This window comes from Hippopotamus amphibius, chromosome 17, assembly GCF_030028045.1.
Source record: "Hippopotamus amphibius kiboko isolate mHipAmp2 chromosome 17, mHipAmp2.hap2, whole genome shotgun sequence".
Taxonomy (NCBI): Eukaryota; Metazoa; Chordata; class Mammalia; order Artiodactyla; family Hippopotamidae; genus Hippopotamus; species Hippopotamus amphibius.
This window is the reverse complement of record NC_080202.1, coordinates 17,789,743-17,804,916: the sequence shown is the minus strand read 5'-3', so window position 1 is coordinate 17,804,916 and position 15,174 is coordinate 17,789,743. Positions and strand designations below refer to the sequence as shown.

The following is a 15,174-nucleotide window of genomic DNA, read 5'->3' as shown; positions in this document are numbered from 1 at the left end:
GGAAACAGGTGCTCAAAAGAAACACCATGAGCTCTGGAAGGAAAGGGGTGCTCAGCTCAAAGAATACACAACAACATGTATACAGGTGAGCTATTACTTGTAAATAAAGCAAGCACAGTGGAACTGTCACCATTTCTGTGAAGTTTCCCTCAGCTCTTCTAAGTTAATTTCAACAAACTATTGACCTCATGGAATGTAGTATACAACTTTATTATATACTGTTTTATCATTTGTATCCCACTCTAATCTATGGGCTTTCTGAAGGCCAAAAGATAAATTTTTTCTCAAAGGAAAATGAAAAAACCAAAGATGGATTAGCATTGTTAACTAATACTGACATTACTCCTGACTACAAATTTTAAAATATTTCTTATGTAATACTATAACATACTAGTTGCAACTGATGTTACTAGAACTGAAAGCAGGATTTCACATTAATTTTCCTCTTAATTTCTTAGTAGCTCTGACTGATGGGTATAATTTTTTTGGATCCTTACTACCAAGACAAAATCTTGGTGCATGTATTAACCATGCATAATAATAAAAAAAACAAAACACAGCTTTTATATTATTGAACTTTATGTACAAAATCATTTGATTTCAAATAAACATTTAATGTAAAAACAAACGTTCTTTAAACTGATTTTTTTTTACATCTACTGTACCATTCAAATGCTTTATCATCTTACATGATTTCTTCAAAATCTCTTACCAAGGGTACATATAGAAAAGCTTTTTTTTTTTTTATAAATAGAAACAAAGGGACTTTTTCAGCTTTTATTATAAGATGACATAAAAAGTTTACTCAACAGAAGTAATTTCATTACTATTTGGGGGAGGGAATCACCAACTTTTTGTGCAAACAATGCTAGCCTTCTTTTAAGCATTAAGAGCATAACTGCTTAAGAAATGACATAAGCAATAATTCTACACCTACATCTCCCCTAAAATAATCTATTTTTTTTACATATGTGCACAGCTTTAGCAAATTAAAGCCCAAGAGAAATGCTCGAAATCCACTATCCAGAGGCATAATCAGAGTTTACTGTAGCTCATCATTTGGAGAGCTTACCAATCAAGGAGTCTGTAATGAAAGCTGCAGTTTCCCTCTTTCCTATTTTTTTTTAGCACAAAAATCAATGACTAAGGAACTTAATACTGGATGACAAATCACATCCACACTATCAGTTAAATAGCCTCACAGTTAAACACATCTCAAAGACCAATCAAATCAGTATTTACATTTTATAAATTTCTGAAGACACCATGAGAAAGCTTATATATCCCTTCATTAAACAAAATAGGGAACTGCATCTGATGGTGGTGGAATGAAATAAAAAATTAAAAATACCTGTATTTACAGCAGCATTGATCCTTTATAAATAAAGAATATGAAAATGCAATTATCTTTAAGGATAATAAAAAATTGAGGTGATGTTACTCAACCACAGTGCTTGGAGTTGGACTAAAAAATCTATTGGTGCTTGTTAATGTGCCAGTAGTGAAACCACTTTCTGTTGGAGAAAATCCAACTGCAAATATGTGCATAAGACACATATAACACAGGGCAAAATTGCTCAAAACAATTCAAGTCAGCTTATCTGTACTGGATATTCTAATCGTGAAATACATTACAAAGACATCCTTGCAAACAAAAAAGTTATAACATTTTCTGGTTCATTTTTATAGAACATTTCCTCCCTCAAAAGTGGCATCTTAAACATCTCAAACTCATTCTTCCCTTGGTTTACAATCCTAATGAAGAGACAGGGACAGCTGAATTTTCCATGTGATTATTACCTAATTGGGAAAGAAACAAAAAACAAACAGCAAAATGTTCAAGTTTAAAAAAATATACTGGGTGAGCAATACACTAAAATTATCCACATAAAAACAAACAGGTGGTCAGTAATCTTATAAGCCAACATGACATTTCACCGTCGACAATGTGAAAAATTAACATGTTCTCAAACAGGCATAAGATGAAGAAGTGCTATTTTTAAATTGTAAAATGAACTTACATAATGTAAAGTATCATATAATTTTTCATTCCAAATTGATAAATGATTTCAAAATCAAGGATCAAGGTCTGATTGTAGATAGTAATGCAACATAACTTCACAAAAATCTTCAATTTCTAAAAAAAGGGAATCACATTCCAATTTTCCCTCCCCAAGAAAATGTCTCACAATTACAAAGTAGAAAAACAGCCAGTCACAAATGCAAAAAAACATTATAATTTAAATATATGAAATAATTTCTAATTATCGTCAATATATTTCATAAGACAGTTGTTGAAGTTAAAAATACTTTCTTTGAAGTATTGCTTTTCATGCTCAAATTTGAGAATGTTTTAATGACATCAATAAAACTGATATATATGTAATGCTGCATAATGAAGTGAAGTAGAACCCTGATAAAAATATCCTTGTTGAAATCATTTACTTCATCTGACAGTGCCTGTTTGGAACCTATGATTATAAACAAAAACAAAACTCTTCCTAGAGGCTGAATTCCTTAGAATGAAATTTCAGTGTTTGTCCATAACATGGGGTTAGGCCTTTCCTTTTCAGAGTTTTTGTTTTTTGCTCTGTTTTGAAACCCCTGAGACACCATCTGTTTCCAAAGCTTTCTCTTTTGAGTTAATTTCACTAAATCCATTTGCTGTCCCATTTTGTTCTTCAGTGATTTCTTCATTTGCAGGCGAAGCAGATTCTCCTTTTTCTAATTTTTGTTGCATTTCACGGAGCTTGGTAACAGCTTTATCTATTGACATTATGCTAATAAGATTAAAGTCATGCATGCTGACTAGATGAAGCATGAAGTTTCGACATAAATTCTTCTTAATTATTTTCTGTCCATAGTTTTCTACAAACAGCATACAGGCATGATTCATTTGATTGTCAGCAATAAACCTATTTAATAAAAACAACATAAAACATCAATAGCAATACAAAGAATTTGTCAAATGCTGCAGTGATAACCATTATAGAACAGTAAGACTATATCCAAATCCAGTAAGTGATGATTTAACAAGTAGTAAAACTATAGTGAATCTGAGATTCAATCACCTGAATGAGCTTACAATTTTAGAAATTTAGAGGTCTGGTTTAATCAGAGCTTAAATAGATGTCATTTCTGTTTTTCCTAAAGAAATTAGGAAGTTAGCAGTTAAAAGTATAAAATATTTTCTCTTGCCAGCACCACTTTCATTAACTATGTAATACTAACTATTCTCTCAGTTTCCTATTTCAGAAGCAGTGTCTCCACATTTTCAGTTCATGGTAAACCTTTGAAAATGTGAAGATGTCACAACAAATGTGGTACACTGTGATTGTTTTGGCAGAAAGCAATGAATGAATGTGGTTTAAGTTGAGAACCAAATTAAACCAAATAGAAGGCTGCTCCATTACCCACTGAAACTGAGCCTCTAATACTCTGTAAAAGCCTGCCTGCAGATCTGATAAAATCCAAATAGTTTACCAACTACCTGCCAGTTTGTAATGTCAGTATATAATGAACCCAGTAGTTGTTATGCTAACAAATTTGGATCAGGAATTAAAACAGAACTCAAGTAATCTGACTGAAGTTCTATCTTGAAACTGGCGTATGAAGACAAAAGGAAAAACAGATTTCAGCCAAGCTTCTTACACATAACTGAGTTTTAATACTAGACCAGGGATCAGGCAAACATTTCTGTAAAAGGCTAGACAGTAAATATTTTAGACTTTGCAAGCCATATGTGATCTCTGCTGTCTTCCTCTTTTTAATTTTTTACAATCCACTAAAAATGTGAAGACTATTCTTAGCCCAAGGCAGTTTACAAAAAAAAGGCTATAGGCCACGCACCCAGACATCTGGACTAGAGCTTATGCACCAACTTCTCTTCACTCCCCAGGAGTAAAGAAAGAAAAGTGCCCCCTCCCAATTATTTCTCTTAACTATAAATGAAAAAACCTTACATGCTTGTGCTACACAAGAAAGCCTTATATGAGGATCTAATACTAATGAAGGTAGAGAAGAAACATATATGTACTGACAGGTAAATAGTGCACACAGGGAAGGAAGCAGATCTGCAAGAAAAACAGTGCTTCAGCCAGAAAGGCACAAGAAATAAGGACTGTTCTACCTTGAGCTTTATGAAATGCTAATAAGAAATTGGAAAAGCTGTTTAACCTACTGTGAGATGGAGCTAGCACCTTCCTTAAACATTCTTTGAGGATACCCACTTTTCTTTATAATACTTGAATTAGGATATTTAGGACAGATTATATCTAAATTAACAGAATTTTAAGTAATATTCTAACACAGATTTATAGAATGTGAAGCAACAAAAAGAACATAAGGGAAATGGAATATTTAAATTTAGAAATACCCTACCCATGCTTCATGACATGGAGGTTCCATAGTTTCATCACTTCTTTCTCTCCTTCATTAACATCAGAAAATTCCTCAATTTGCTTAAAAAAAAAAAAGAAAAAAAAAAGAAAAAATACCTTTTAGATACGGAATAAATATAATTGGTATTTCTAGGAAAAAACTGTGAGAATGTCAAAAATAAAATTTTTTGTAACTAAAAATAGCACAACTTATACAGCAGAGTGGCAATGTGTCTTAAAAATGTCTACTTAAGTAATAATTTTAAAGGGGAAATTCTAAGTTATGAAATAGTTATCTTTAAATAAAATGAAAAAACACAATACAGAATCACAAGAAGAAAATCTGTATTTCCTTCAGCTGGTAACTGTTAAAATTATAAAAATTGTAGATTCCTGAATTCCTTAATTTAGAAAAAGCTCCTTTACACTAAATCAAAAGTTTAATTCATATTAAATAATTATTAGTTTCCAAACGAAAATCATTTAATCCTAAAATTTTAAAATCACTGTCGATGATGATGATGGCAGCAGCAGCAACAACAACAACAACAACAGTAATAATAATTACGGTGATGGTTTTTTCTCTTAGCCATTCGGGATCTTTTTCATCTTCACTATCTACTTCCATTTCTTGTGGACGGAGAGGTAAACAAGTATCACTATGGAAATACAGGCGGTTGTGTCCACTACTGTATGTTCGTTGCTGTTCTACTTCTCCATCTTCGGATTCAAGAAATTCAGACATGCTTGCTTTTGTTCGTTTTGGCCTAATGAAAAGAAATGCTGAAGTAACACAGAGAGGGCTCACACCCCCCAAATAGAGTACATTCCATTCTTACAGGTTTCCACCTAGGTATGCACACAGAAACTTCCACTGGGAGGCACTTTAATCCCCCTATAACCACTAGAGCAGTAGTGACATTAACAACACAGGAAAAAGCTGTAAGGGGGAAGTGAGAAAGCCTCTGTAGAAACAGGAGCCAGGGAGGGTTACATACAGCAGTATACCACCCCAGAGGCTTAGCTAATACTGAAATAAGGATTCCCACCTGAACAGTAGCTTTGTCTGGCTTCCCTTTATTCCTCCAACATCAATAAAAGTCACAGAATAAACTTTTGTTTTATGACCTTTTTTACCTACCTGCACACAAGAATGTGTGTGATAGGTGTTCTCTTTACTGGTCCATTGCGACTAAAAGCAAATCCAGGCTGGCGATGAATATCCTGAGGATTTCCTGCATAGGAGCCATCATAACACTCGTTGATAGAAACATCTATCCTAGCACCTTTTGGATGATACTGTAACAAAAATGGCAAGGTGTTGGGGAAAAGAAAATATTAATTATCCTGCCTTAAATACCTATTCCTCCAACTTAATTAATTAAAAAGTACTTGTGGGTTCTTAATGTTTTGAAAACTAAACTAAGCCAGGCATACCAGCATGGTGAACAGGAAGTCAGAAGACCTGGAGTCAAAAAGATTTGTGTTAAAATCCTGCCTGTGCCATTTACTGGCTTGGTAACTTTGTACAAATTACTTCTTGTCTGAAGAGCTGGTGTGAGGAGGATGTGAGCCACTATAGGTGTCCTGTGCAAATATACATAAACTCTGAATCATCCACTGTAACTCATGCGTAAGCAAGCCATCAAATGTAGAACTTTTGCTATTTTGCACAAAATACAATCTCTGAAAGTCAAATTAAATTGTAATGTATAATGTACTATTAGTAAGAAAGAATGAAAAGTTACTTACAACATAATTGAAGATAAACCTGCTATGGCAGAGTTTCAGATGTTTGAGTAAGCTATAAAGTTTGCGGCAGTTCAGAGTGCACCAAGGGCAATGCAGGTCATCTCTTGCTTCAGTTTGTTGTCTTGTATTGTTGTTATAAAGGAACTTTAAAAATAACAAAAAACAAAAAGAACAGCAAATCTCCAACTTACATATCTCAAGATATTTTGTTTCAGTATCACCTTTAAAAATAGTTAAAACAATTTAAAAGGAAAATCAAGTCAGAGGCAATTCTTTTTATTTAAATACGCCAAAATATTTCAGATATAACATACAAAACAAATGCATCTCCTGATTACTTAAAAAAGAAGGATCAGCCATGCTTACCTGATAAAATATTCTTAATTTTTGTCGGTTTTCATTTGAAGTATCTTTTTCTTTTCTTGTCTGCAGATCTGTAGTCAATGATTCTTTAACAGCTGAAAACATATACTTTTATATTTAATGAAAATACTTGCTTCTAAAAAGTGAAGTAACATATCTTGTGAAAATAATTAAACAGTAAAGATTTCACAAAATTCTTCTTGTGGTATTTAATACAATATTTGCTCTCACCCTCAACTGATGTTCAGGGGAACAATCCCCTTAATCAGCAACGCTAATCAGATATTAAGGTCTTTATTGGCAGGAGCCATTTTTTTCCTTTAGAAACCACCTATAATGTCCTAAAACATAAAAATAACGCCAAGTAATTATATGTAGTCACTGTAATGTTTTAAGCACTTTGAGGTCTGAGTATGATTTTGATTGGACTTTGTATTCCCAGTGCACAGCAGTAAGCAGATATCCACTAAATGCTGGTTTAACAGAAACTAAATTAAAATGATTGTATTAATATCATTCCAAATCCAAAAAAAAAAATCATTGCTAATAATTTTGGTGTATTACTTTACGGACTTAAAAATAAATTTTATTTCCCGACATAAGTAATCATTTCATACATACAATTTTGTATAAAACTCTTCTTCTCAGTTTCTTTGAAACTCTTTTACCTATCTGGCCACAAAATACTTTGAGAAGTGCCCACATCACAATTTACTTGGGAAATCTTTCCTCTGACATGGGTCATTTCTAATATCTCTTGAATCTACTCTTACAGGGACCTGCACACAATTAATGGACTTGAGTGGTATACGTCAAAGACAGCTGTCTTAAGCCTTCTGCCTTCTTTAACAGTCTTAGATAAAAAAACATGGATGCTCGCAGGTCAAGGACAGTGTTCTTATCAGGCAGATATAAAATGAAAGAATACTGAAGCTTGGACCTTAACTCAGCAAAGCGAACTGCTACAATTTGTAAATGTTTTTCCTCTTTAAAAATTTACTGCAAACCCCCCCCCCAAAAAAAAATAAAAAAAGTAAAAAAAAAAAAAAATTTACTGCAAAATTTAACCTGGTAAAATTCAGGTTATGATGCTTCTCTTCCACCCCCAAAGCTGTACAAACACTCTGCAATAGTGAAGTCAGTTCCATAACATAAACACATTTTTGTGAATTTTGAAAAGCATATAGTTCCAAAGCCCTTTATAGCTGCAATTCTAAAATCTAAAAAGCTCTGAAAACCAATCATTTTCTCATGAGTTTGAGACAAGTTTATTTAATGGAAAAACTTATCCTAAATTGACATAAGGATATCTATAAACCTCATTTGGAGGTGTTAAATAATATATGGCATACATCCTATATAATATACCACACTTCTAAAATTAAAAAAACCACCCCCACTCCTCCCCACCAAATTCCCACGTACATCTGGCACAAAGGTTTTGACTAAAGGATTGTTGGTTACCACTTCAACACAAAACTTTAATTTGGGAGGACCCTAATTTATTCATAATGTGTCTAATAAGTCAAATATTTCCCAAAGGTTACTGGAGCAAGAGACAAACGAATTAATCTAAAGCCTAAGTCTTAGCTCTGCAAAGCATTATTTTGACAGCAAATTTCTCGTACCAATAGTTTGAGTAGGTTTAACTGAACCAGGCTTGTTTTCTTGATGGAGACTCTCTGAATTTCTAGTGGCAAGAGGTTTGGCAATAGGAGCTGTCGATTTATCATTGGTGTCTCCTGTCCAACGAAGAGTGAACTGCAACGTAGGTCCCTGAGAAAATGTTTCAAATGGAGGCAGCCTCTAAAAAAAGAAAAAACATGAAAACAGTGAAGATTCCAAATAATGAACTGAAAGAAATTGTAGGAGTAAAAAGAAAATATTTATCATGACATGTTAATGTGGATTTGACTTAAATCAACAGATGTTTCCTTAATAACCCCAAATGCCTACATGGATGGCTAGGCAAATAAAGTAAATGTATGATGCAGTAGAGACTGTAGTACTGGAGGGCTCATTGTCTACAGCTACTTACTGGCAATTGCTGAATTGTTGCCCCATACAAACACTGGCCCAACACAGCCAGATTTTCAGATCTTCTTTCAAGTTCCCATGAGAAATATTCCAATTTTTATTTGTTGGTAATTAACAAATTAAAAAAAAAAATAAAAACCCAAAACAAAAAACTGTGGTACGCAAAGCCTCTCTTAGATTACCAATTACTTATTTCTGTGTAAACTGAATGGTTATAACAATTAGTAATTTTTCTTGACTTCTCTCGGCTTCACTGACCACTGCCCTTGCTTCTCTTCAATTTTAGGACACTGAACTATCTTGGCTTTTCTCCTCCACCTCTAATCACTTATAAAACCACTCTTCTCTTGGTCACCTTAATTCCTAGCTAACATTTAGCCATATGCCCCGATTTCTCACCCATCCTCAAGGATTTACCTATTAGGTGATCCCAAATTGGTTCTCCATTCTTTATACCTAAGCTCTAAATAATGCCATTTGGATATCAAGGTTACCCTGAACTAAACTATGTTCAGAGGTGAATCTATTATCTTTTCTTTCCTTCTCAGGTACAATTATTTTTGTTCCAAGTATTATCATTCTACTAGTGACCCTAAACTAAAAATTTCAGAGTTACATTTGACCCCTATTCTTGCTTTTGCTTTTCTTATATAATCACCAAGTATAAAATATAGATCCTTACTATCTTATTACTACAGTATCTCAACTGCTCTCCCAGCTTCTAAGTTTTACTTCCCAATCCATACCCAGGAAACGAAATAATCTTCTCAAAGACTGCTTTCATGCTATTCCCTTTTATAGAAACCTTCAATGGGCTCCTATTTATTTTACTGCCACACAAGTCTAACCTTCCTCTACATCAATAATCCTCTTAAAACTATAATTTTAGACTAGAATTAAATGAAAATGTAATCATTTAAACCAATTTGGACACAGTGAATCCATATAAAACACTTGCAATGCAAAAAAGACACATGTACTGATACTCATATACTCACTATAACAGTTCTCAAAATGCAAAAAAAATTACAATAATCAAATTATCCTTTGAAGTGACATTGGTTTAGTAAATTATGGGTCATTTGTTTAAGAGAGTAATACAGAGCTGTTAAAAAGAAGCAAATCTATGTGACCTGACTTAAAAGGATACCCATTTCATATTGCCTCAATTTCTTGGGAAAACCCAACATCTCATATGTAATAATCCTTATTTTCTCATGGATAAACTTAACAAACTTTAAAAAAGAAATTTAAGACAAAAAGATAATAAATATCTGCAGAAAATTCAAGCACTGTAGATATGTATAAAGAAAAAAAATTACTTAAAAAATCCCATCCCCTAGAGGTAACCACTATTATGATTAATTTTAGAAAAGGTGGGTGTATTATCATGGAAAAATTAAATATCATGGAAATCTTGTCAAAGTATTGTTCTTTTTAATGACTACCTTTTTAGAGTTACGGTGTTAACCAATTTTTCACTATTTAAAATTTTCAGGGAAGACCTGTTACCTACATCTTTTAGGTTAACCAGTTACTACCTTGTGACAAAACTGTAGAAGGGAAATTAACTGTCATACAAAATTAATAACTATACACACAATTAAAACTTTTGTTCATATTGCCAGTCTGCCTTCAGTAAGGTTATATCAACTTATTCTGCATTATTTGAGAATATGTGTCCTCCATGTCTCCAACTAAAAACTATCAACACTTTTTAACTATTGTCCAACTAGTAATCAAAAGTAATATCTCCGATTTTGTTTGCCTATCTTTAAATACTAGTAGGTTGAATATCTTTTTAAAAGCTTACTGGTCATCTATATTTGTTGCTTTAAGAACTGTCAGACTGTTTTTTACCCATTTTTTCTAATTAGATTGCTTATTCTTATTAACTGCATGTTCATATTAGCCTTTTGCATGTTACAAATATTTGCCCCAGTCTATAATTTGCTTTTAACTTTCGATTTTTGCAGTACAGAAATGATTCAGTTTAGACATTTTTATTTTATGCTTTCTAGCTTTTGTATCATACCTAGAAGGGCTTTCCTCATAGCAAGATTATATGAATATTCACCTACTTTTTTTTTGAAGTTATATAGTGTTAATTTTTACATTTGCATTTATAAGCCTTCTGGAATTTATTAGGGCAAAGTTTATTTCCAGATGGCTAGATACCAATTCTGTCACATAAAATGTCCATTTATCTATCTTTCCCACACAGATCTCACACCAATTTTATCACAGATTAAATTCAAAATATACAGGAAACTACTTCAAGACTATGCATCAGTGATGTGCTTCCCTATTCCTATGCTTTTACCATAAATTTAAGTCCTTTTAACTTCATAGTATGTTCTATTATCTCATTAAGTAAAGGTTCTCAGAAAACTTTTCCATACTATTCCTTAGTTTTATCACATATTGTTCTAGGTTAACTTGAGACTAATTTTTTAAGGCTTAAAAAAAATCCTTTCAGGATTTTGCTTGTGCTGATACACTGATCTAATATATTTAGAAATAAAGGACATTAGTATTCTGTTGAGTCTGCCTATTCAAGAAATGTATGTATGCCTATTTATTTTTTTAACTTTCTTAGAAGTTATTTTAAGCTTGCTTCATCTAAGATTTAAAGATTTCTTAATAAATTTATTAGTCATATGTTACCTGCTGTTAGTATGAATGGAATTTAAAACATCAGTTAACATTTATTGAGCACTTATTTTATGCCAGGCACGGTGCTAAGCATCTTTCATTAATTATTTCATTTAATCCATCAATTCTATGCCTCGTTTTACAAATGGGAAAACCGAGACACGCAGGGGATTAAGTAACTTGCCAGATGCCACCTAGCTAGGACTGGAGATATGAACCTGGCAGTCTGGCTCCAAGGATGATGCCTTCCATTAAATACTCTGACTAGATAATTTTCATCTGTGTTTTTCCAAGTATTTAAAAAAAAAAGGACTCTTCCTTCCAACATGAATTCCTTCCAACGTGAACTTGCATTTGGGGAAGAAAACATCAATCAAAAATGGGAGTTCATAACTATAACGTGCTCAATCTTCTAAGTAGTCCATACCTTCCCATCAAGAATAGTCTCCCATGTTGCTCTTTTCTTGCTTATTGGACATTCTTCCATTTCCTGCATGGCTACTTCATATTCCCCATCTAAAAGCTGTAAGCGCCTGTTAGACAAACACATACACTTTAAAGTAACCTGAGTATTATTGTAAGTACACAAATTCTACATCTTTAGATTTATACTAAAAAACATTTATTAAATTTATAAACTAGCTTACATATCCAACAAGTTTTAAAAATATACCTACACTCCATTCCTGACAAAAGAAATTTTAATGATTTGCACTAATAATTATTACTAGAGAATTATTTCATTTCTGTAGCTACTCAGATATAACTTTAAACATTTAAAGTAAAATATGCCTAAGGTCTTAAAACTTGGTAAGTTTTAAACATTAAGTATAAAGCATGTGTGCAGGCTTTATACTTTTAAAAACGAGGTAACAACAGTGTTATAATACTTGCCTTAGGGAACCACTAAGAATTCTCTGTTATCTTTAACTATTGTAAATATTTGAACTAGAATTCTTGACTTTTATACTTGACCAGTAAACTAACTGATGATTATAATGACAACTCTGATAACTATAAGATTCTTGGTGGGGGGGCACCTGGCACATATAGGTGCTCAATAAACATTTCACAGGTGAATGAGTAAATGGAATACTGGTTGAATCAAAGAATCAATTAAATTATACCCATACTCACAGTACAGTTTTAATGTGTTTGTACATATTTGTGTGTGTATATATAGTTTATGTGTTTTTTTTTCCCATACACTTAAATACTGGTAACACTACTAACCTAAATATCATTCTTCAAACATACTAAATAATTAATTGTATATCAACAATCTGGCATCTCTTCATCAGTCTTAGAGAAATTGTTAGGTGGTATTAGCTGACATTTATTGAGTGCTTACTATGTGCCAGGCACTATTTTAAAGACTTTACATGGTTCATTTAATCTTCCCAACACCTCTATGAAGTAGATGCTATTACTCCATTGTTCAAAAGAGGAAACTGAGGCACAGAGAGGGTTAAATAACTTGCCTTAAAATGACATAGTAAGTAGACAGAGCTAGCAACAGAATTCAGGTAGTCTGTCTCCAAAGTCTGACTCTTAACACCAAATGATTTTGAGCCTTAAGAATTTTTGTCTCTATGCTGTGCTACTTGAGTTTATTCTACTTCAATAATACATCAGCAAAGCTATTCAACTTAGTATTTTTAAAAGCTAATTTTATTTATTAATTTGAATAGGTAATATATTAGTATATTTCTAAAATGAAAAGGAGTTTTCCTAATGCATGTTTACATGGCTACATAATATTCTACTTTATGGTTGTACATTTGATAGCTACAATCCAATTTACTCTCCTACCTTAAATGTATGAAGAGGCCCTTTTCCCCCACAGCCTCATCAACAGTGCTTTATCAAGTTTTTTGATATCTGTCAAACTGGTAAGTGAAAAAAATGACATCTCAGTGTACTTTTATATTCAGATGTTTTACCTATTAGTTGTTTAAAAACGATATATGTTTTCTTTTCTTGTAAACATTTTCATAATATCCCTTCCTCATTCTTCTATTGGTCTGTGGTGTTTTTGTTCTTACTTAGTATGATTTTTTTTCATATTAGAGCAATAAGGCACCTGTCTGCATACTATTAGTTGAAATTAATTTTCTCCTAACTTGTCATTTTCATTTTGACCTGGCTTATGATGGCATTTTTGTTTTCAGAAGTTTTTTATTTTGCTCCATATTTCATACTTTTTCAATATGGCTTTTGAATTTTTGTCATTCTTTAAGGAGACTAACTTCTCGGAGATTATAAAAAGAATTTTTATTACACATCTAACTCCTCAGATCCTGGCTGGCAAATACTTCTCTATTAAAAGGAACCACAACCCTTTGAAGAAATAGCCAATTCCAGAGCAGAGGTAGGAAAGGGAGAATATAAAGTCTGGAATATTCTAAATATTCCAGAAAACAAGGAAAGAAATAAATAAAAGTAAGTCAAAAGGACTCAGGAGCCCTCTTGGAGGGACTCCTGACCAAATTTGGGACAGTTTAAACATTAAAATAGCAACATGAATAGATTAAAATAGACTGAATAAAAGTGGAATTCGTTAATCCATACTGATTAAAAAAAAAGAGAGAGAAGGAATGCTCTTCTTCACAGAAAAATGCCAACAAACATGGAAGAACTGATAGAAAGTTACCATGTAGCAATGCCACAGAATAATTTATTCAAGCAAGAATCATCAATGGATGCTAAACTATTGAGTTTAAAAAAAAAAGGCTGTCGGGAGAAAAAGAACATTTACCTAGTTTCATGTATTAATTATTACAGAGGTTACATATTAATTAAAGGAAGGACTTCCCTGGTGGCACAGTGGTTAAATCTGCCTGCCAATGTAGGGGACACGAATTCAATCCCCTGTCCAGGAAGATCCCACATGTCGTGAAGAAACTAAGCCCACGTGCCACAACTACTGAGCCCGCATTCTAGAGCCCGCGAGCCACAACTACTGAAGCCCGTGTGCCGCAACTACTAAAGCCCGACAGCCTAGAGCCCATAGCTCCGCAGCAAGAGGAGCCACCAAAATGAGAAGCCGGTGCACTGCAACGAAGAGTAGCCCCTGCTCGCCACAACTAGAGATAGCTCTTGCGCAGCAACGAAGACCCAACGCAGCCAAAAAATAAAAGAAATTTAAAAAAAAATTTTTTTTAATTAATTGAAAAGGGACAGTTACAATGGAGAAATACGGTAAACCTTAGCCAAGTGATCAAACCTAGTATCAGCTGTCTGTGACATGCACAAAGAACACGTAACCAATTAGTGTTCCTGCCCAAGATATTTAACCTGAATCTAAACACAAGGAAACAATCACAGAAGTCCAAACTGAAAGACACTCTGCAAAACTACAGGCCTGTATTTAAAGTGTCATTACAAAATGCAAAACAAAACAAAACAAAACAAAACAAAAAAAACAGGCTGGAAAAATATTCCAAATTGAAGGAGGCTGAATACATATGGCAACTGACAACAAGCTACAGATCACAATCCTTGACTGGGGGGTGAGCAGGGAACAAAAAAGGACACTATCAAGGCAACTGGGGAAAAAGTATTGTATTTTTTGGTTTCATGTTAAATTTCCTAAGTATGATAGGTGTATTATGGTTATGGAGGGAAAGGTACTTGCTCTCAGGAGATACATGCTGAAGTGTTTAAGGAATGAAATAAATCAAGTGTGAGAATCAATCTAACCCTCAAATGGTTTGTCACAAAAATACACACAAATAAAGCAAATGTGGTAAAATGTTAATAATAAATCTAGGTGAAGGGTATGTGGGTATTAATTACCTGTATTGTTCTTTCAACTTTTTTATAGATTTGGAAATTTTCAAAATAAGTTTGGGGAAAATTCTCTCATGACTTTCTCTTGGTAGTACTTTAAGAAGCAGTGTTTTGTTTTTTTGTTAAAGTACAAGGAAGATATTAATGAAGGTAGAAAGAATTCTTAAAAGAATATAATGTACCCTACCCCAATGCT

General features: G+C 33.1%; 1 protein-coding gene across 2 annotated transcripts in view; it reads right to left on the bottom strand.

Moving 5' to 3' along the window:
* Nucleotides 1-215: 215 nt before the first annotated feature.
* Nucleotides 216-15,174, bottom strand: part of SUZ12 (SUZ12 polycomb repressive complex 2 subunit) — a 40,021-nt gene continuing 25,062 nt past the window's right edge. Inside the window, exons 9-16 of one of the 2 annotated variants that reach the window (XM_057713765.1) lie at nucleotides 11,614-11,719; nucleotides 8,123-8,300; nucleotides 6,498-6,589; nucleotides 6,132-6,275; nucleotides 5,521-5,678; nucleotides 4,948-5,146; nucleotides 4,381-4,460; nucleotides 216-2,915 (exon numbers count right to left, since the gene is read on the bottom strand). In XM_057713765.1, the coding sequence (XP_057569748.1) occupies nucleotides 2,570-2,915; nucleotides 4,381-4,460; nucleotides 4,948-5,146; nucleotides 5,521-5,678; nucleotides 6,132-6,275; nucleotides 6,498-6,589; nucleotides 8,123-8,300; nucleotides 11,614-11,719 (1,303 nt within the window). In that variant the 3' untranslated portion in view covers nucleotides 216-2,569. The remainder of the gene's footprint in view (nucleotides 2,916-4,380; nucleotides 4,461-4,947; nucleotides 5,147-5,520; nucleotides 5,679-6,131; nucleotides 6,276-6,497; nucleotides 6,590-8,122; nucleotides 8,301-11,613; nucleotides 11,720-15,174) is intronic. The other variant, XM_057713767.1, reaches the window with a different exon arrangement.